Source organism: Zalophus californianus, chromosome 2, assembly GCF_009762305.2.
Source record: "Zalophus californianus isolate mZalCal1 chromosome 2, mZalCal1.pri.v2, whole genome shotgun sequence".
Classification (NCBI taxonomy): domain Eukaryota; kingdom Metazoa; phylum Chordata; class Mammalia; order Carnivora; family Otariidae; genus Zalophus; species Zalophus californianus.
The window spans coordinates 119,935,711-119,959,307 of NC_045596.1; the positions used below are offsets into that span (position 1 = coordinate 119,935,711).

The 23,597-nt window shown below is 37.9% G+C and overlaps 1 protein-coding gene and 1 long non-coding RNA gene across 2 annotated transcripts in view; one reads left to right on the forward strand and one right to left on the reverse strand.

Moving 5' to 3' along the window:
* Positions 1-7,327: 7,327 nt before the first annotated feature.
* Positions 7,328-23,597, reverse strand: part of LOC118356708 — a 35,326-nt gene continuing 19,056 nt past the window's right edge. The window contains exon 4 of the long non-coding RNA XR_004819908.1: positions 7,328-7,431. This is a non-coding gene — a long non-coding RNA (uncharacterized LOC118356708). The remainder of the gene's footprint in view (positions 7,432-23,597) is intronic.
* Positions 19,414-23,597, forward strand: part of SMARCA5 (SWI/SNF related, matrix associated, actin dependent regulator of chromatin, subfamily a, member 5) — a 40,584-nt gene continuing 36,400 nt past the window's right edge. Inside the window, exon 1 of the mRNA XM_027598185.2 lies at positions 19,414-20,056. Within this exon, the coding sequence (XP_027453986.1) occupies positions 19,880-20,056 (177 nt within the window). The 5' untranslated portion in view covers positions 19,414-19,879. The remainder of the gene's footprint in view (positions 20,057-23,597) is intronic.

Sequence of the window (23,597 nt, forward strand, 5' to 3'; positions counted from 1 at the left end):
TTCCTAGAGATGTATCAACTACCAAAATTGAACCAGGAAGAAATAGAAAACCTGAACAGACCTATAACCACTAAGGAAATTGAAGCAGTCATCAAAAATCTCCCAACAAACAAAAGCCCAGGGCCAGATGGCTTCCCAGGGGAATTCTATCAGACATTTAAAGAAGAATTAATACCTATTCTCCTGAAAGTGTTCCAAAAAATAGAAATGGAAGGAAAACTTCCAAACTCATTTTATGAGGCCAGCATTACCTTGATCCCAAAACCAGACAAAGACCCCATCAAAAAAGAGAATTACAGACCAATATCCTTGATGAACATGGATGCAAAAATTCTCACCAAAATACTAGCCAATAGGATCCAACAGTACATTAAAAGGATTATTCACCACGACCAAGTGGGATTTATCCCTGGGCTGCAAGGCTGGTTCAACATCCGCAAATCAATCAACGTGATACAATACATTAACAAAAGAAAGAACAAGAATCATATGATCCTCTCAATAGATGCAGAAAAAGCATTTGACAAAGTACAGCATCCTTTCTTGATCAAAACTCTTCAGAGTATAGGGATAGAGGGTACATACCTCAATATCATAAAAGCCATCTATGAAAAACCTACAGCGAATATCATTCTCAATGGGGAAAGGCTGAGAGCTTTTCCCCTAAGGTCAGGAACGTGGCAGGGATGTCCACTCTCACCACTGCTATTCAACATAGTATTAGAAGTCCTAGCCACAGCAATTAGACAACAAAAAGAAATCAAAGGCATCCAAATCGGCAAAGAGGAAGTCAAACTCTCACTCTTTGCAGATGATATGATACTGTATGTGGAAAACCCAAAAGACTCCACCCCAAAACTGCTAGAACTCATACAGGAATTCAGTAAAGTAGCAGGATATAAAATCAATGCACAGAAATCAGTGGCATTCCTATACACCAACAACAAGACAGAAGAGAGACAAATCAAGGAGTCGATCCCATTTACAATTGCACCCAAAACCATTAGATACCTAGGAATAAATCTAACCAAAGAGGCAAAGGATCTGTACTCAGAAAACTATAAAATACTCAGGAAAGAAATTGAAGAAGACACAAAGAAATGGAAAAACGTTCCATGCTCATGGATTGGGAGAATCAACATTGTGAAGATGTCAATGCTACCTAGAGCAATCTACACATTCAATGCAATCCCCATCAAAATACCATCCACTTTTTTCAAAGAAATGGAACAAATAATCCTAAAATTTGTATGGAACCAGAAGAGACCCAGAATAGCCAGAGGAATACTGAAAAAGAAAAGCAAAGCTGGCGGCATCACAATTCCGGACTTCCAGCTCTATTACAAAGCTGTCATCATCAAGACAGTATGGTACTGGCACAAAAACAGACACATCGATCAATGGAACAGAATCGAGAGCCCAGAAATGGACCCTCAACTCTATGGTCAACTTATCTTTGACAAAGCAGGAAAGAATGTCCAATGGAAAAGAGACAGTCTCTTCAACAAATGGTTTTGGGAAAATTGGACAGCCACATGCAGAAGAATGAAACTGGACCATTTCCTTACACCACACACAAAAATAGACTCCAAATGGTTGAAAGACCTAAACGTGAGACAGGAGTCCATCAAAATCCTAAAGGAGAACACAGGTAGCAACCTTTTCGACCTTAGCCACAGCAACTTCTTCCTAGAAACATCGCCAAAGGCACGGGAAGCCAGGGCAAAAATGAACTATTGGGATTTCATCAAGATAAAAAGCTTTTGCACAGCAAAAGAAACAGTCCACAAAACCAAAAGACAACCGACAGAATGGGAGAAAATATTTGCAAATGACATATCCGATAAAGGGCTAGTATCCAAAATCTATAAAGTACTTATCAAACTCAACACCCAAAGAACAAATAATCCGATCAAGAAATGGGCAGAAGACATGAACAGACATTTCTCCAAAGAAGACATCCAAATGGCCAACAGGCACATGAAAAAGTGCTCAACATCGCTCGGCATCAGGGAAATCCAAATGAAAACCTCAATGAGATACCACCTCACACCCGTCAGAATGGCTAAAATTAACAAGTCAGGGAACGACAGATGTTGGCGGGGATGTGGAGAAAGGGGAACCCTCCTACACTGTTGGTGGAATGCAAGCTGGTGCAACCACTCTGGAAAACAGTATGGAGGTTCCTCAAACAGTTGAAATTAGAGCTACCGTTCGATCCAGCAATTGCACTACTGGGTATTTACCACAAAGATACAAATGTAGGGACCGGAAGGGGTACGTGTACCCCAATGTTTATAGCAGCAATGTCCACCATAGCCAAACTGTGGAAAGAGCCAAGATGCCCATCGACAGATGAATGGATAAAGAAGAAGTGGTATATATACACAATGGAATATTATGCAGCCATCAAAAGGAATGAGATCTTGCCATTTGCAACGACGTGGATGGAACTGGAGGGTGTTATGCTGAGTGAAATAAGTCAATCAGAGAAAGACATTTATCACATGACCTCACTGATATGAGGAATTCTTAATCTCAGGAAAGAAACTGAGTGTTACTGGAGTGGTTGGGGGTGGGAGGGATGGGGTGGCTGGGTGATAGACATTGGGGAGGGTATGTGCTACGGTGAGCGCTGTGAATTGTGCAAGACTGTTGAATCACAGTTCTGTACTTCTGAAACAAATAACGCAACATATTTTAAGAAAAAAGAAAAAGAAGAAGATAACAGGAGAGGAAGAAAAGGGGAGTATGTCAGAGGGGGAGACGAACCATGAGAGATGATGGACTCTGAAAAACAAACTGAGGGTTCTAGAGGGGAGGGGGGTAGGGGGATGGGTTAGCCTGGTGATGGGTATTGAGGAGGGCACGTTCTGCATGGAGCACTGGGTGTTATGAACAAACAATGAATCATGGAACACTGCACCAAAAACTAATGATGTAATATATGGTGATTAACATAACAATAAAAAAATAAAAAAATAAAAAAAGATTGCAGGATAGGAAGCTAACGTACCAGAAAATCAACTGTGTTTCCAAAGCAATGGATAACCAATATACATTAAATTTAGGCTGTTTGATGAGGATTAGGATATTTGTGTGATTTTAAAGCACCTTTGCCCCAATTGCTTATTAGTCACAATGAATGGGGAAAGCATAGTAACTTTACAGAGAAGAAACTGGAAAATATCTTGACCTGGTGACCCAAATTCCTGTTACCAAAAGGAGGCAGAGAGATCTCAGTGTTCCCTAATGGGATATCCATAGAAGGACATGGTGTCAGTCAGTAAAGTCTAATGAAGTCCTAAAGTGCTCAAATGGCTCATTAATAAAATGATAGTATGTGTATATGTATACACATACACAGATAAAGAGATTAATCAAATGTGACAAAATAGTGTAAATTAATGAATCTGTTTAAAAGGTATTCAGAAGTTCCCTGTCATGTTTACGTAACTCTCTGTAAGTTGGACATTTTTTTTCTGAATAAAAAAGAATGGAAACACTTTCCCATGATTCATAAACTCCTAAAAAAAATAAATAATTAGGAGAGTTCTTAGCAATAAAAAGCAAATTACTACCCAACTGTAATACTCAAAACAGTATGGTATTGGCACAAATGTAGACACAGAAATTAAGAGGACAGAATAGAGAGCCCAGAAATAAACCTAAGCTTATATGATCAATTAATCTATGACAAAGGACGCAGGAATATGCAATGGGGAAAAGATGGTCTCTTCATAAATGGTGCTGGGAAAACTGGACCACTTTCTTAAACCACACACAAAAATAAACTCCAAATGGATTAAAGACCTAAATGTGAGACCAGAAACCATAAAAATCCCAGAAGAGAACGTAAAGGCAGTAATTTTTTTGACATTGGCCATAGAAACATTTTTCTAGATATATCTCCTCAGGCAAGGGAAGCAAAAGCAAAATTAAACTACTGGGACTACAACAAAATGAAAAGCTTTTGCATGGCGAGGAAACTATGAGTAAAATGGAAAGACAACCTACTGAATGGGAGCATATATTTGCAAATGATATATCTGATTAAGGGTTAATACCCTAACTATATAGAGAACTTATACAACTCAAAACCAAAAAAAAAAAACAAAACAAAAACAAAACAAAAAAAAAACCCTAATAATCTGATTAAAAATGGGCATAGGACTTGAAAAGACAGTTTTCAATACAGATAGCCAATGGGCTGATGAAAAGATGCTCAACATCATTAATCATCAGGGAAATGTAACTTAAAACCACATTGAGATATCACCTCACACCTGTCAGAATGGTGAAGATCAAAAACATAGGAAACAAGTGTTGGTGAGGTTGTGGAGGAAAAAACCTCATGCACTGTTGGTGGGAATGCAAACTGGTGCAGCCACTGTGGAAAACGGTATGGAGTTTCCTCAAAAACTTAAAAATAGAACTACCCTATGATCCAGTTATTCCGTTACTGGATATTTACCCAAAGAAAACACACAAACAAAAAGCAAATTATTGGTACATATAACAACCTGGATGAGTCTCCAGAGAATTATGCTGAGTGAAATAAGCCAGTCCCAAAAGGTTACTTACTGTATGATTCCATTTAATACAACATTCTTAAAATAACAAAGTATAGAAATGGAGAAGAGATTCATGGTTGCTAGGGCATCAGTAACCATTCGGGGTAGGACACTGTGGGTGTGGATATAAAAAGACACCAGATGATTCTGTGGTGTTGGAAACCTTCTATACCCTGACTATGTCAATGTCAAGATCCTAGCTGTGATACTGTACTATAGTTACTATAGTTAGATAGATACTGTACTAGAGTTAACCTTGTTCTATAGTTGTGCAGTGGGATTTTCGTTGTGATTCCCAAACCCCATAAAATCATACAAGATACTTAGTATAATGTGAATCATTTTGACTATACTAAGTAACATCAAAAAATAAACACAACTCATGTTGGCAACACTAAAGGAGAATTTTAGTGATTTACCAATGAAGTTTAAAAATCTATGTTAATAAATTTGAAGAGGGAAATAATAATTTAAAAATTGAGAAGAGCACTAGACTTGGAATCCAAAAGGTTGAAAGGTTGAGTGGATCACTAACTGCCCATATAACTTTAGAAAGTTAATCTTAATTTGCTCAGGTGGAAAATGACTATGCTAGATCAGAAAGCTTTAACAGCTTCAAGAGAACTCATGAAGTGCTAGGTGTAGGAGCATATGGCTGGCTCAGTTGGTAGAACATGCGACGCTTGATCTTGGGGTTGTGAGTTCGAGCCCCATGTTGGGTGTGGAGATTACTTAAAAATGAAATCTTAAACAAAGAAAAAAAAGAAGTGCTAGCTGTAAAACAAAAGACTGAAAGATAAAATTGTTCACATGAGCCCATGTTTGCATGCTGATAGCAATGATCCAGCAAACAGGGGGGAAAATATCTGCGATACTGGAAAAAGGACAAATAACTGCAGGAGCAACCTCCTTGATATGGCTACAGATGGAATCCAGAGCAGGAACACCTCATGTAGACATAAAATTATTCAAAATTTCTACTTCTAGTTCTTTTGTTGGCTTTGGATTTCATATTTTTCTAGGAATTTGTCCATTTCAAATAAAATTTCAAGTTTATCGACAAAATGTTCATAATATACTTTAATCATTTTAATGCTGGGTGGCTCTGTACTGATGTTCTTTTTTCATTCCTGATATTTTATTTGTGCTTCTTCTTTTCTTTTCTTGGTTGGCCTTTTCAAGAATTTACCTATTTTTTAAAAGATTTTATTTACTCATTTGTCAGAGAGAGAGGGAGGGAGGGAGGGAGAGAGAGAGAGAGAGAGAGAGCACAAGCAGGGGGTGGGGCAGGCAGAGGGAGGAGGAGAAGCAGACTCCCCGCTGAGCAAGAAACCTGAGACGGGGCTTGATCCCAGGACCCTGGGATCATGACCTGAGCCGAAAGCAGGCGCTTAACTGACTGAGCCACACAGGCATCCTGAGGATTTATCTATTTTATTCGTTTTCGGAGAACTAACTTTTGGTAGTACTGACATTTATTGAACATCTCTTTTCTCTTTCATTAATTTCTAATATTCATAATACCCTTCCTTTTAGTTGAGTTTAATTTGTTATCCTTTTCATAATTTATAGAGATGAACACTTGGATTATTGATTTTAGCTTTAGCTATATCCCCCAAATTGGAAATGTCATATTTTTATTACCATTTGGTTTGAAATATTTTCTAATTTCCAGTTTGATTTCTTCACAATTATATTGATTAATTTCCAAATGTGAGGAATTTATAGTAATTTTTTAGCTACTGGTTTCTTCCTCAATTTCCCTATGGTCAGAAAACAGATGCTCTCATTTCAGTTATTTAAAAAAAACGATTTGTTAACACTTGCTTAATGACTCAGCATAGCATCAAATATGGTAAATATTCCAAGCGCTCTTGAAAAGAATGAGTATCTGCAGTTGGTAGGTGCCATTTTCTTCATATATTAATTAGGTCAAGTTTGTTAATCATATCCATCTTACACCTCCATACTGATATTTTTTGTTTAAAGATTTTATTTATTTATTGACAGAGAGAGAGAGAGAGAGAGAGAGAGAGAAACAGAGTACAGGCGCGGGGAGCTGCAGGCAGAGGAAGAGGGAGAAGCAGGCTTCCCGCAGAGCAGGAAGCCCGACGCGGGGCTGGATCCCAGGACCCTGGGATCACGACCTGAGCTGAAGGCAGACGCTTAACGACTGAGCCACCCAGGCCCCCCCCATACTGATATATATATATTTTTAACTGCTTGTTCTGTCAGTTTCTAAGAAAAGAATGTGAAATTTCCCACTTGATTGCAGATTTTCCTAGTTCTCATTATAACTCGGTAAATTTTTGGTTCATATGTTCTGAGGCTTTGTTATGAGATGCATATCAACTTAGAATTTTTATATTTTCCTGGTAAATTGACCCTTTTACCATTATGAAGTGTTCCTTTTTATTTCTAGTAATGCTTCTTGTTATTATAATGACACCAGTTTTCTTTTGGTCAATATTTGCAAGAACTATCTTTTTCTCTTTATTTTCAACCTTTGAGCACCCTTATATTTAAGATTTATCTCTTATAAGCAGCATATAGACTAGTTTTGTTGTTTTATCCAGTCTGATGCTTTTTTTTCCCTAACTGGAATATTTAGTCTCTTTCTTGATATCTGCCTTTGAGCAGAGTTGACATGTCCTTGGGGATGTGCTTGGTTTTGAGAATTTCTCTTCTGAGCCTGTATTTTTCCCCTCCTCATTCTTGCGCTTGAATTGTTTTCCTTACCGAAGTGCTGGGAACACAGCTTCTGCTTCATCAATTCTTTTTTTTTTTTTTTCTCTCGCAAGACTTAAAAAATTGGTGGTTGGTGGTTCCCAGCCATGTGCTTAGCTCCTATTTATACCTGCGTAGGAAAGTAATCCTTATTTACACAAAGTCATATCTGAAATAGGAAGTAAGTAATGTACTATTTTGATATAGCATCTTAATAAAATTTTATTTCAGTATATTTAAAATATTTGGCTCACCATGAGAATGCATGAAACATAATTATGAATGTATTTTCACCAAACATTTACCTTTTTTTTCTGGACAGGTGACAGGCACACATTTATATACAAATTTTTAAAAGAATTTTTGTACACTTGAAAAGTACCTTTTGTTTTTCATTGAAGGGTACCTGCTCCATGTAGAAAACCCATTTTTGAATATTTATCTCTAAATAACTTTTTTCCCTTGATCTCAATTAGTTTCAAAAAAAATCACAGTTTCAAGGCCAGAACTGTGCACAAGAGAAAAATTAAACATTGTATTATTGAGTGTAGATTAGTGGAGTGTAACAGGGGCTCAAAATAACAGTGGCTTACACAAGATAGAAGTTTATTTCTCTCATGTAAGCGAAGCATGAAAAACTGCACTCATCGCTCACTTACATGGCCACCCCTGGCTGCAAGGGAGGATGGGAAATGCTGTCTTCAATTAACAGAAGCACATGCCCAGCTAAAATGAGAGTACTGGAGAATGGCTTTTGGAGAAAAGTCTAAGTCTATTGTAATAACACATTTTAAAATGAACTTTCTCAATAAAAATAATATAAGAACTAGTAGAGGTACTAACCTTTTCATTTTTCTTAGAATTAACCTTCTTTTGTGAGTATATATATATCATATGTATATATATTTTTTTGTACTATTTATTTCACTTTTTACTGCAGGAAACCTCGTGGTGTACATATATAGAATGATAACCTAAATAACATTTTATCAGCATTACCATTAAACAGAAGCAAACTATTATTAGCAGAATTAAGATAAACTGGGTGACTTCTTTATCCTCTAGAGACACTAAGTATACAAACTGATCAAATACGACAATGGGATTCTGACCCACAGTCTCTGTAGCAACCAGCCTGAGAAGCTAAACCACAGCTTCTACAGCAATCTGCCCAGAATCATCAGGACTTGGTCAATGACTGCCAACTTCCCTATTTTTCACCTCAAACCCAGGACCAATCAGAGAAAGCCAAATACTTTCCCCAAACCAAACATATAAGATGCCCTGCTTCTAGTCAGTGCACCTCTAGCTTTTCCATGCCAACAGTTTCTAATCAGAGCATACCACTGTAAAGCTTTTCCACTCCCCATTCTGCCAGTTTTCCACCATGCCAAGAGCAAGTGATGGTACCTAACTCCCTTGGTAGAGTAACCTCTGAATAAATAGCCTCTGGGTGTTCTCACCTGAGTGGCCTTCATTTGTTTCCCCATTCATAATAAGCTACCAGCCCTGAGCTACAGGTTTCATCTTTTACTCTTATGCCATTTGGTCTAATTAATCTGCCATATCACACATTGTACCACTGGAGGCATGATGCTCTGCAAGTCACTCTACCTTCTGTCTGTTTCTCTTTCTGCAATAGGGGGACAAATATCCATGTCACAAGGGCTAATGTGAGGGCCAAATAAGCCAGTGCATGTAAAACACCCAGAGCATTATGTGGCACAATACATGTAATTAACAAACAAAAGTTTGTTATCATCATCATCTCATCATCACCATCATTGTCATGATCGTCATCATCATCAAAGTCCAAGTCTTGTTTCCTTTAATTTTTCCTTACTCGGAGTGCATTGGGTCTTTGTGAATCCAAATAAGGGTTCAATGATAAGTTCATGTTTTACTTTTGGGTGCTGAAGATTGTGTAGTGTGTGTGTAGTGTGTGTGTGTGTGTTTGTGTGTGTGTGTGTGTGTGTGTGTGTACAAAATCAGTTGAGATTGGTCAATTAAAATTAGGAGACAAATTTACTAAAAGTACATATTGTTTTCTTTCCAAAACATGTCAGATAATTTGTTGTGACTGAAAGGAGGAAAAAGTTCTTTTTCCTTCTACCTCCCAGTTTCTCTGGCTGGAGCCTTGTAAAATTAGAATGGCAGAAGACAGATTGACAAGAGAAAACCAAACAATTTATCAACATGCACGGCGCTCATAGTGCAGGAGAAATCCCGACGAAGAGTAACTCAAACAGGTGGCTAGAACTTGGGCTTATATAGCGTCTTAACAAAAGAACAATACACTAGTAGAGAACTGACAAGGCAAAGGAAAAGGGTTTTAGGCTCTCAAGGGTGGTAAACTGTGAGAACGTAAATATATAGGGGAAACTAATGGACTAAGGTTTTGTGCAGATCCATCTGGACGCTGACTTTCAGTCTTTTTCATAGCCATAGAACTTCCCTGGGACAGGAGATTTGTGGCATTCCTCATTTTTTCAGAAGTTTCTGCTTTAGTCAGACAAGAGAAGCCCCAGGATGGCTTTTTTCTGCATCTCTTGATTCACATTTACCTTTAGCTCAAAATAGTCCTCAGGCCAAAGTGCCATATTTTGGAGTGGCACATTCTGGCCTCCTATCCCACCCCGATACTGTGACCTCAGCTCTTCTGTGGTAGCTGCGGCCTCTGCCTCTGTGGATCCAACTCTGCAGCCCTCCATCCTCTCCTCACCACCACCACCCCTGTGTTCTTAGGGCACACTTCTTCCGGGGTGTCCCAGTAGACAGTGGTACTCAAACAGGAACATTGCCATGGGACATGGGACTTACCTACAGGAGGCCATGGCTTGAGAACTGCACATAGGAGTAGTCAAAACTTTCTTAGAGCTCTGCTGTAAACTGTAATTCCTCCTTCCCAGCCCTTCATTTTTTTTTTTTTAAGATTTTATTTTTATTTACTTATTTGACAGAAAGAGAGACAGAGAGGGAGAAAGCATGGGTGAGCTCAGGAGTGGGGGGAGGGGCAGAGAGGAAGGAGAGGGAGAGAGAATCTGAAGCAGAGTGTATGCTGGGCGCCGAGCAGAGGTGGGGCTCATTCCCAAGACCCTGAGATCATGACCTGAGCCGAAACCAAGAGTCAGAGGCTCAATCAACTGAGCCACCCACGAGGCCCCCAGCCCTCCATCTTTACCCTCTTTTGCACAAGTGTTAGCTCTACATCTCCTCCTGAAGGAGCTCTCTCCCTGCTCCCACTGCCTCCCTTTATCCTTAGCAGGCATTTCCTCACCAATAAATCTTTTGCGTGTTTGATCCCGTCCTGGTGTCTGCTTCTGTGAGGACGTGGACACGATATGTAAACAAAATGCCAACCAGCTGTGAGACACCATTGCTATCACAATTTCCACCTTAAAGGTTCTGATTTGGAATCTAAGTGCTTAAGATTTACTAGTTTAGTAAAGGAAATTACAGCATCATAAATAATACTTCCTTGTGAGTTTAAAATCCAGAATTAAAATTCAGCCTACTTGCAAATATAATGGTTCATCAATTCAGAGTACTGAATGTAGAAGAAGAAAATGCAATGGTAAAGAACTTAGGTTTGAAATGGTCATCAAAAGGAGTGACAAAAGTAACAAGTAGGAGCAGCCTGCAAAGATTACAAAGGCTTACAAAGTTCTTATTGACAAGGTCCCTGTTCTGTAATTCCTGACTCTCTTGCAAAATAGTCAGTGGAAGCCTCCTTTGACTTCCTTCCTTCTCTTTCATTTCTGAATGTGGGACTTATACAATTTCCACTTCCTCCACTAAGCTAGGCTCTGAAGTGGCCCCATCTTCCTAGGGCAGAACCCAAAGTTGTGCTATTATCTTAAGAATGTAACTTGGTGGGTCTCCTGGCTGGTAACAGAGACTTAGAGAATTTTTCCACTTACATGCATTCTGGGACATTTAGTATAGACAGAAGATGAAGTTCAACACTTATGAAGAGCTTCTATTTTGAGACATGTCAAAAACTGAAAAGATTTTTTTAGAATTTATAAGATACTAAGCCCTTATCTTTTTTCATGATGACTTTTTATAGAATAATAAGTTCATACCTAAAAAGGTAAGAATCAAATTTTCAAATGGGTGAAATTAACCTCTCTAGCTCTCACAAAAACATATTTCAAATATAATTTAGCTGAATGTATTTCAAGTATAATTGAGTTTAGAATTGACACCTTTGATGAAATTTAAACTGTGAATAAAAATTAAAAAGGTCATAGTATACACACACACACACACACACACACTGAAATATTACTCAACCATCAAAAAGAATGAAATCTTTCCATTTACAATGACATGGATGGAGCCAGAGTGTATTATGCTAAGTGAAATAAGTCAGTCAGAGAAAGACAAATACCATATGATTTCACTAGTATGTGGAATTTAAGAAAAAAACCAATGAACAAACAAAAAAATTAAAAAAATAGATTCTTAAATACAGAGAGCAAACTAGTGTTTGCTAGAGGGGAGGTGAGTGGGAGGATGGGTGAAATAGGGATGGAGATTAAGAGTCACTTATCAGGATGAGCACTGAGGACTATATAGAATTGTTGAATCATTGTATTGTACACTTGAAACTGATATGACACTGTGTGTTAATTATACTTCAATAAAAAAAAGAAAAAATAAATAAAAGTTTATGTAAGAAAAAGATCACAAGGCTGGGAATATTAATAGATTTTTCTATAAAAAATAGTTTACTTTCTGTGGCATAGACCATAAACATATGTTGGAGATACCAGTCAATGCTCTGTGTCCACCAGTCTTTTAAAGAGAAACTGCCTCCCATCCTGGCTCCTGGTCAAGAGGTAGACCTAGGTAACTATGTTTGTACCCAGTGGTCCTGTCCCTTATTTATACCTATGAATCTAAGATGGGCACTTGTTCTAAACTGGACTAATCTGTCTCCTAACACTAGGAATTTGAAACTGAAATATGGATGGTAATCTAGGAGGCACTATAATGCATAGCCAAATGGAATTGGGGTGGACCAAACACAGTGCACTTCATTGGGGGCAGAGAAATCAAGAGAAGATAGAGAAAGCTATTCTAGATAGAGATGAAGAATGACTATATATATATATATACACACACACATATATATATGAATGACTATATATATATATGAATGACTATATATATGTATGAATGACTATACACACACACACACACACACTAGAGTGGTTACCAGCATGGATTTGGATTTCAGTTCTTCCACTTAGTGCAAAATAAAGAAGAATTAACCAGTTAGGAGGCTACTCAATAGTCCAAGTGAGAATTATTTATAATAATCTAGGACAATGGTGTATAGGGAAAATACGCTTCAGTGCAAATTAGGAATTATCTAGAGCATAGAGGACAACACTCTGGGTATTCTGATTTACAATTCTAAATTACAAATAACAGATACAATTACAAAATAATTCTTGTCTATAGAAATGCAAATGTACTATTCAGTAGGGAGTAAACTGACTTCCCTTCCCTACTGTGGAAGAAGATAGTTTTACCTCCATTTGCATGTTCCTTTCAGCATTCTTTTACTCCATATAAATTTGTACTTTTTGAATTCTCCTTTGAACTGGTTCAAACATCTCATTAATTTCTTCATGGATGAGTAAAGCATGCATCTAACATGCATTCTTTTTCATGAGAGTTCATGATTTTATTTTATTTTTTTAATGTTTTTAACGGTTTCGGAAGTTTCCCACCCGGATGTCCAATGGAACAGAACAGAACCAGAGAAGTGCACCTCATGGGTAGTTGAAGCCCATGTAAGTCTTCTCTTGACCCTTAGAGGTGAATCCAAAGCAGCAAATTTGCGATGCTGTTTTTTTCTATTTTAAATTTCCCTCTCTTCTAATTTTGTGCTTTGTTTTTAGTTCTTCTGTATCTGATAAATTATTTTCCATTGGTGGCAGCAATCACTGGTGATTTGGTTTTATGGTCTGATCATTTGATGATTTCTCTTAAAGAATTAGGGTTTTATAGAGACCTAGTCTCTGCTTGGTGAGAGACAACAGAGTATTAGTTTTGTTAGTGTATTTTTATCTATAAAATAGTGTATTTTATCTATACTGTTCATTTCTCTATTTTGAGCTCAAATCAATTAAGAATTTACTGTAGGAAAAATAGCTCTTTGATACCTGGATCAGAGACTTACTGTGATGTTGTGTTTACTCTTGCTTTCCTTGTGGCTGAAATTTTAGAATTGAAACTGTAAGGGCTCTCTATTTACGTTTGTAATTCAGAAAGATCTTTACTTTTCATTGTGTGAGTATGTAATGCTTTTCCATCTCAGGATGCTATTGACAGATTAGATTATAAACTCTTAAACAGTCCTGTTCTGATTGGCTGATAGAGGTAAATAAGCACTTATATAGATTGAATATTCCTAAAATTCCCAGAAAATAATGAACTGATACTTTAAATGAGCCAGAATCTAAAAGGAAAGAAAAGTTTTCTTAGCAAAACTAACAGGTAACTTTTGAAGACAAATTCACAACATTTAAGTGAATCTTTAGCAAACAAGACTAGTTCAATATTATTGGTTTAATAAGTCTAGCTATGTCTTCTCTGTTTTATCAGTGTTAAGTATAATGCAAGCCTATATCTTATTCTGGTTGGGAATGTTCTTCTTAAATTTACCCTAGTTTATTGATCAAATAAACTAACATTACTTCCACTTAATGTTTAAAATTATTAAAAAATATGAATTTGTTTAGCCAAATTGAATCAGTTTCATTTTCAATAGTAGTTACATTTTACAGTATGTTGGCTTGAAGATAATTTCTTTAGGTGACTTAAAACCTTGGACTCACATTAAATTAATTTCCAGATATTCATTGGATGTTGAAATCATTTCTAAGTATGATATGATGCTGCAACATTGATTACTAAATATAATTTTCAGTTTGTAGGCTTTTATTTTGTATTTTAAATGCTACAAAGAGGTTACCTCTGTGGGCCTGTTGATAAATGTGCTTATTTTCACCATTTTGAGAAATCTTATTAAGGATATGTATGTCTGTAAAATGTGTTATGTGTATTGATGAGTTTTGTTAGTCTGCTAAAATGGCAGTGTATGACATGTAGTTTATAATACTTACCCTCTAGTTTAGTGTGACATAAAAGTTACTTTGGTTAAAAGTTACAATTAATACAAACGATTGAGACTATACTTAGGAGCAATAGTTTCAGAGAAATAAAATTGTGCACATGCTTTTGTTTTTTGAGGAAAAGAGTAGTCTCTTCCAAAAAGAGCCATTCTCAGTGTTTTTGGGTCTATGAACACTGAACTACATTTCCACCAGCAATGTCTAATTCAGTTTCTCTCTATCCTCACCAGTATTTGGTGTTGTCATTATTTTTTATTTTAGCCATTCTGTTGGGTGTGAAGTGATATCTCATTGTGGTTTTAATTTGCATTTTTCTAATGGCTAATGATGTTGAACATCTTATCATGTGCTGTTTGGCATCTGTATATCTTCTTCAGTGAAATGTCTCTTCATTTTTTTCCCCTGTGTTCTAAATAGACTCTGCTTTTTTACTTGTTGAATTTTGAGAGTTCTTTATATATTGTAGATACTCATCCTTTGTGTTTTGCAAATACATTCTCCTACTCTATGGCTTGTCTTCTCATCTTCTTGACAGTTTTTCACAAGAGCAAATATTTTTAATTTTGTGATTCAGTTTATCAGTTTTTCCTTTCATTGATCATGCTTTTGGTTTCAAAGGTTAAGAACTCTATGCTTAGCTCTAGATCCTTAGCATTTTCTCCTATTTTTTTCTTAAAAGTCCTATAGTTTTCTGTTTTACATTAAATTTATTATCTATTTTGAGCTGATTTTTGTACAAACTGTGAAACCTTGGTCAAAACAAATTTTTTGTTTTTGTTTTGTTTGTTTTTATTTTTTGCCTATATGTGTTTCTCCAGAACCGTATGTTGAAAAGCCTATTTGCGTTAGTCCACATGTTCATTGCTAATTTATAGAAATACAGTTGATTTTTGAACGTTTATCTTTATCTTGAATCTTGTATAACTCACTTATTTGGCATTAAGATCTTTTATGTAGAATTCTTGGGATTTTCTTTGTAGATAATCATGTTATCTGCAAATAGGGACAGTTTTATTTTTCCTTTCCAGCTCCACATTGAATATCAGTGATGTGAGCAGATTTTTGCCTATTTCTGATCTTAGAAGGAAAACGTTGTCTCATTAAGTGTAATGTTAGCTGTAGGTATTGTGAATGTTCTTTACCAAGTAAGTGGAGGAAGTTTCCCTCTGTTTTTTTTTTTTTCCTGAGACTTTTTATCATGAATGGGTGTGGAGATTTTGTCAAATGACTTTTCTGCATCAATTGAGATAATCATGTGAGTTTTATATGCAGATAACATTGGTTGATTTTCAAATATCAAACCAGTCTTGCATCTCTAGAATAAATCCTATTTGGTCAGGGTGCACAATTTTTAAACATATTAACTGTACTTGCTAATATTTTCTTAAGCATTTTTTGTGTCTATATTCATAAAGGATATTGGTTTTCTTTTTTATAGTGTCTTTGTTTGATTTAGTATCAGGATTATAGTAGAGTCATAAAATGAACTGGGAAGTGTATCTTCTTCTATTTTCTGGAGGAGATTGTGTAGAATTGGTATAGAATTGTGCAAAAATATTTGGTAGAGTTCTCTAGGACACTATCTAGGCCTGGAGATTTGTTTTGGGGAGTTAAGTTATAAATTTTGTTTCCTAAATAGTTATGGTATTATTCAAATTGTCAGTTTCCTATTGTCCAAATTATGGTAGCTTGTATTTTTCAAGAAAGTGGTTTATTTCATTTAAGTTGTCAAATTTATGTTTGCAGTACTTTTTTATCCTTTTGATGTTTTCAGAATCTGTTGCAGGAAGTTCTGTTTCATTCTTAATATTGGTGATTTATGCACTTTGTCACTTTTCCTAGAAGTTTGTCAATTTTATTTTTTCAAAGAACTAGTGCTTTGTTTCATTTTATTTTCTCTTAAGTTTTTCTGATTTTAATTTCATCGATACATACAAGATGTGATCATTGGTATCTACTGTTGGAACTCTCCATTCACAGATACTCACAAACTCAATACTCTTGTATCGTTGTCATAGTTACAGACTTTATTTTCCTAAGCTTTCACAAAATAAAGTAAGTATGTGATGAAGAGAGGCTCAGCATTCCTACTCTGTTCTGGATAAACTTAATTAACTCCATTCCCTTATCATTCAAGGCCAAAATGCTGAGAGTTCTTGCTCTTGGGCATCTTTTGTCCTCTGGCAACATCTCTTCGTTCTACTCTCCAGCACAGCACAGCACATGCTGTTCTGGCACACTAAATCTAACAGAGGAAATTTTAAGTGTAAACAATATGTATTTGCATATTCGAGATAGAATACTAATATGTTTTTACATTGTAACATTCTATTTCTGGGAACATGGTTAAAGCAGGAATATTTTCTAGCATTTTCTTGACATGATTCCTCTTACCTTCCTCCTTATTAAAAAAGAAAACATTAGATTATCCTTCCTCCAACTGGACTGATTCTTGGGCTTATGATTCTTCAGAATTAGAATACCTAATACTTGAACACAGAGCTCACTCCAGGTCAGACACTGTATTAACCACACTACATGCACTATCTCTTTAATTTTTATGATGTCATTATAAGAATATTACCCCAATAGAAAATTGAGATAATAAAAAGACAAGAAAACGGATTTCAAAGAAGTTGAAAGATAACTTGCCTGCATTCACACAGCTACTTAGTTCTTGAGCCTGCACTAGAATCTGTGCTTACCTGAAGCACTACCCTAATCCTATATTATACTATCAATTCCAGAACTAGCTATTACTGTAACCTTTTTGTCTTTGAAGAAAAATAGGTCTTTGTGTTTTGGCCACTATGTAAGTACTATATGCCTAACTTAGCTAATATTCCTACAGCTCAGTTGCCAGGCATCTTGTGTTTTCTGTAGCTTCTCCTCTTTCTCTCTGCTTCTAGACCCTGCTCAAAATTTGTTTCTCTGTTCTTAATGTTAATTAGAGGACTCAAACGTTCTGTTTTCTCTTCCTCTTTTCTTCTAAATATCTTTCCTCTACAATTTTTAAGATTCCCATACAGCTTTCATGTGCTCATATGAGACTCACAGTATAAATGCACATGTTAAAAGACAGTTGCCATTTTAAAGGCAATTTTTATTGCTTTTCTTGCTATTTATAGCTTTCCTTAAATAGTTCTTAGACTTAAGAACCTTCCATTTATATACTTACATATATTTTTAGGGTTTCTAAACCAGGACCCAAGATACCTACCCATCACTATAGAGTGGGGAAATATTCTGAATATTAAATGTTATATTCTTCCTACTTAATGATGTCAATATTAAATATTTATCAAATAACTATTTAACTGAGTGTCTATATGTCAGATACCACCCTAGACACTACCTTTTACCCTTCCACCCAAACATTTTTTGGTAAAAGAACACTTTTTAATATTAAAAATAAGTTTTATCAATATAATAATATATAAATTCATTTTAGAAAAATAAAAAAATACAAACCAAAAAAATTAGTAAATAAACACCAACACTTTTAATACTTTTATAAATATCCTTCCAAATTTTATCTGTATGTTTGAACTGTTAAAATTTTTTTCAATTAACACTATGTAATAAACATTCTTCTACATTAATGGTTGTTAAAAGGGTAAGAATAGTTCGTTTTGTGGGTGTACAATAGTTTTAAAATCACAGTTCAATGTTGGATTCAGCCTACTGGTAACTTTCTGAATTACAATGCAAAGACTATGTTTAATGTCATTGCAAGAATTTTTCTAATGTGTCCTTAGGCAGTTTCTCATAGTCTCAGAAATAGCATTTCTAATGGGCTGGTGGACGTTTTCCAGATCTCAAAGAATTATCGTTTGATTAGTTAAGCTTGTAGTTTATACATTCTAAGGAGATCCTTTGTGTATGAAGTTCAGCATAATTAACCAGTTAGCTCAAACCTTAACTCTTGAAAAGTGTGTCCTTTATTCAATAAACACATAGAATTCTTGACATGGGATGCAAAGATGAATAAGAGCTTGTGCAGTGCAGGTAACACTTTAGTGTAACACGCTGATTTGTTATCAAATAGAATACAGTGGGCTTAAATTCTGCAGTAGACGGATGCACAGGACCCTTAGGCTGTGTTGAAGCCTAAGGCAGTGTACAAAACAGCGATTACTTGCAACATTTCTTACTGAGAAAAGAATGTACTTTTTATTTACTATTTGGTGGTTGAGGAAAAGATACAACCCACCGCCTCTCTTCCTTGATTACTCAGGTTTCTCAGTCACATGGCCGCGTGCAGTTTGCTTACTTTTAGCATGTAAATCTGGAGGAAATAGTCTAACTCTGTATCGAAGTAGAAGAAATTTAGAGATGACTGGTACAGCTAACATGAGAAGAACAGGGGCGGCTGGGTGGCTCAGTCGTTAAGCTTCTGCCTTCGGCTCAGGTCATGATGCCAGGGTCCTGGGATCGAGCCCCACATCGGGCTCCCCGCTCCGCGGGAAGCCTGCTTCTCCCTCTCCCACTCCCCCTGCTTGTGTTCCCTCTCTCACTGTGTCTCTCTCTGTCAAATAAAAATCACAAAAGAAGAACAAAAATCACACTAACGGAATCTTGTCTTGACACGACAAAAAAGACGTCACTTGGGATAACCATAACGTCAACACTGTGGCGTCTCGCCTATAAGCGGAGGCGGTAAAGTGTTAAGGTCAGCACAGGCCTCCATGTTTCAGTAGACAGCGCAAAACCTGGCCGAGTTTTCAGGTGGTGCCACCGACCCCCCTCCGGGCTCAGAAAACAGAACAGACGAGGACAGCCGTTAGGAACTGCGTTCGCGTCATGCCTGAGAGCGGACGCACAAATCTACGTCTCCAAGCACTCCCTCGAGGCCCCGCCCACTCCTCGTCCTAGAGCCCGCTGGGGGCCCCCGGGGGGGCGTGGCCAAGGTTGAGGCGAGGAGAACGCGCAAGCGCACTCAGAACGCAGTCAATTAGCCAACTATTAATCTCGCGAGGGTTGAAAGTCGGTGGCGTAGGTAGTTGTCCTGGATGCTGCCGAGATAGATGATTTCTCCCGGAGGAAGAAAAGGAGGCGGCGAAGCTAGTTCCCGGCGTCGGTCTCTCTTTCGCTTTCCTTTCCCCTAACTCCAACCCTCCGCCCTCCTGTAAATCAACCCGCCTTCCCTGACCTCGGTGACCCAAGTGGCCCCGCCCACTCCCGTCGACGTGATTCCCGCCGTGAGGTAAGCGCCGGTCGAATCCCGAGCCCCGCGGAAGAGGAGGCAGACGAAAGGGGGAGGCTGCTCGGCCCGGCTCAGGCTCGTAGCGGAGCCGCAGCGCAGGGGGGCGTTCGGGTGGTCCTCTCGCTCCTCCGTCAGCTCGTGGCGACGTAACCACCCAGGCCTAGGCCTCATCTCTGCCGAGCCGGGCCTCAGGCAGCAGCGGGTGACGCAGACGGAACATCATGTCGTCCGTGGCCGAGCCTCCGCCACCCCCGCCTCCCGAGAGCGCGCCTTCCAAGCCCGCAGCCTCGGCCGCCAGCAGCGTGAGCAACAGCAGCAACAAAGGCGGCCCGGAGGGCGTCGCGGCCCAGGCGGCTCCCTCTGCGGCTAGCTCCGGCCCCGCGGACTCCGAGATGGAGGTGAGGGTGGCTTGTGGCGCGGGGAGAGGGCGCAGTGGGGAGGAGGAGTTGGTTCCCTCGGCTGGATTTTAGTGATCAGACGCAGAGCCATACTCCACCCCTCCTGCATCCAAACTCGGCCTCAGACCCTTAGGATCCGAAATGATTCACACTTGCGCCCTTGTGCTTAACCTACGCACGCCGACTCCGATGGATTTCTGGCAGTTCACATTTGCATTATTTGTCTTTTTAGCGAGCCTTGCCATATCCTCCAACGCTGTTATTAAACAGATGTTATTGATTACTGAGGCCGAGAGGAACCTACCCGGTTATGTGTGTGTGGGGTTTTTTTTTTTTTTTTTTTGGTAGATTCCCATAATTCCCTCACCCATCTCCTGTTCTAGCTTTTAGTTTCCACTAAACTTGCGGGAAGGGAGAGGGAGATGCCACTTGATAGTGAGGGAAGGATGTGTGGGGTGGGGAAGGCATTTAAAAGCAGCGCATCCGAGGACTCAGGCCTCCTTTTTTTCATCCCGGTCCTTGCGGGGGCGGTATCTGTTCTGGGCAGAAACAATGGCTAGAGCTGGATGGCCGAGTGCGCAGTGGGGATAAGCGGGGCGCAGCTGCTCCTGTGAAGGGAGAGGAGGCTCCTCTCAGGCACTGTTCCTTAGGGAGGTAAGCGACCAGGGCAGCAGCAGCTGTCTTGCACCTCCCATCTAATTTGGGTAGGGGGATGAATGAGTGAATGGATGAATTAGTGAGTCTGGGGCGGTTGGCTTTCAGTCCAGCGCAATTCCTCTTTTTGGGCCTTGGCCTTTTTTTTTTCTTTCTTTTTTTCTTTTGAAAATTGGTACTGTTCGCTTGCCGAGCCTGCCTTCAAGGGCTGGGGTTGGCCCGGGGATGGTGACAGTGCTGCGGGGGTGGAAAGTTTGGGGAGCTGCCAGGCGGGTCTCTTGGGTGTGCTCCAGGACTTTGAGAGGTCTGGGAACAAAGTGATTGCTTGCTCCTTCCAGATTTTATTCTTGGCCTTCGATCTGTTTTGAGATATTTTATAGTCGCAGCCCAAGGATTTCTGGGATTTTTCCATCCTTAGATAGAAGGAGTGAAGGTAATATTGCTCTAAAAAAAAGGATCCTTGATGCAGAATTAACACAATAAGTAAATGGAAGTGCAGTTTAACACCGAAGAGTTTGGCGCACCCAAGTTTTACTTGGCCATCAAAGGTCTAATCTAGCGTGAATTAACATTTATGTTAGTAGTTTATAAGAGAACTTTTTGGTGAGGGTAGGTTTTAGTGCAATAGGACGTTGATATTCTGTACTTTTTAAGTGATTTGATTTTTGTTTCAGGTTCTTATCTAGTGTTGCCTATTTTTCTTAAGGTTTTAAATGGTTCTTTTGGATTACCAGAGCTGTTTAACTTGGATTCATGCTCCACGGTTTAAGGGGGTTTGAAAATCTTTGACACTGAAGGCAATTGTGTGTAAATGGACAATTCTCTGCAAAATGCTGTCCACAGTTTTCATCAGCTTCTCAAAAGGGTCTGTCGTTCAAATTTTGGAATAGCAACCATTGTCTTACTAGAGATGTTTAAATATCAGAAAGAGTAATTTAAAGTCTAAACTGGCTTTCAGTTGCTGTTTTTAAATTTAAGTGGAATTCAAGTTTAAGTATGGATATTGATGTGATAACGAGTACCAAATGAAGTCTGGGCCATATTTATTTGCCAGATGAAGAAATTGAGTCTTCTGATAAGTAGAATCTGTGATAGAACCCAGGTCTAGCTCTGAAACTGACCCATTTCCCACAAACCTTACCCTGTCATATACTTTTTAAGAAGGATGTTTGACAATTTTATTTCTTGAAGAATGACTTAGTTATTTTTACCTTTTTACCTAATGGTGTGTTAACTGTTATTTTTACCTTTTCATGTATAGGAGCATGAGTAATTTAATCTTTTATCAGTTTCTTCACTGACTAGTTTTAGTCTTGATGTTTTTCTCTTCATGTTATAGTTGATTTAAAAAAATTTTTTTTGAAGATTTTATTTATTTATTTGACAGAGAGAGAGCGAGAGAGCGAGAGAGCAAGTGAGCACAAGCAGGGGGAGCAGCATGCAGAGGGAGAGGGAGAAGCAGGCTGTCTGCTGAGCAGGGAGCCCAACGTGGGGCTGGATCCCAGGACCCTGGGATCAAGACCTGAGCCGAAGGCAGACGCTTAACTGACTGAGCCACCCAGGCGCCCCTAAAAAACTTTTTTAAAGTAAATAAATAAATAAATAAATAAATAAATAAAACAAAATTTTTTTTGAAGTAAAATGTACATTATCTTTTTCCTAAATGAATTGGGAAATCATTGAGGTTCACTGATAAATACTAGGTTTGGGCATATATGTGTAATATGTCTGGCAATCTTAAATGCCTTTTTCTTGTATGAAAGTAGAATTTAAGTTGGGTATTTTTCAAAAATTAGAAAATAAGTGAAAACTTGCATTCACAAATTGTTTCTGACAAGGTGGACCTTCCCATAAATATTAGCTACCTTTCCTATGTATTCAGTTAAATTTTCATTTTTGCTTGGTGTACTGATAAGTCAGGGGAGTAATTTCATTTTTTTTTATGATTTTTTTGGCAACGTGGATGGAACCTGCCTTTTTGTCTTTCGCTGTTGATTAGACTAATAGGTAGGTATACATATGCCAACAGGGTAGACTGATAGATAGGCACACTGTATACCAAATAATCATATGACCTCAGCCCTGGAGTCCAAATCCTTTTTTTTTTAAACTATGAAAGAAATAATGACTACTGTTGTTTATTATGGTATATTTTGACCTTTTATGATATCTAGTACTATTCTGTGAAGTAGGCTAGTAAGTGGTTTTATCATTTTTATTCGAGGACACCAGAGATCTGCGATGAGCTTTAAAGGTAACACAGATGCCTAAAGATCTTAGCAGTGAAGTTAGATTAGAATTTAGATAATTTGACCTCTCAATTCTGGTACTATACCAGCTCCAGTCCCCCAATTTTTTAATCACAGGTAACTATAGTACATACTTCCAAGCGCGGATTTGTACATTGTTAATGAAAATTATACTTTTACCTATTGTTCTTTAGTTGTTTTTTTTGACAGATGAGTGGAACTTTGCAGAGTAGTTGTTGCTGTTTCTTTGTGGCATTTTGAATGTCAGGTCGAATAAATTTACAAGAAAGGATATTTATTACTAATTTGTAGTTATGGAGTTTTCGATTTAGGGTGCATGGTAAGTTTTTTGGAAGATGGAAGATGGAAATCAGGGTGGCTAATGATGGTAATTTTTAGGTGTGTATTTGTATAGAAGCACAGTAGATACTGCAGTGTTATGATTAAAAGGGAACATGATTTCTTCACATTATATACTATTTAATTTGGTTTCATAATAGTTATTGAATAGAAAAAGAAACCGATTTGTTGAAAGTTATTCTGTTCTAGCTTGATGTAGATAATAGTCTTGTGTTTTAATCTTGGCCAATAGCCATGCGGTTTACATATTTGGGTTAAATAGGTTGTTATCATCATGG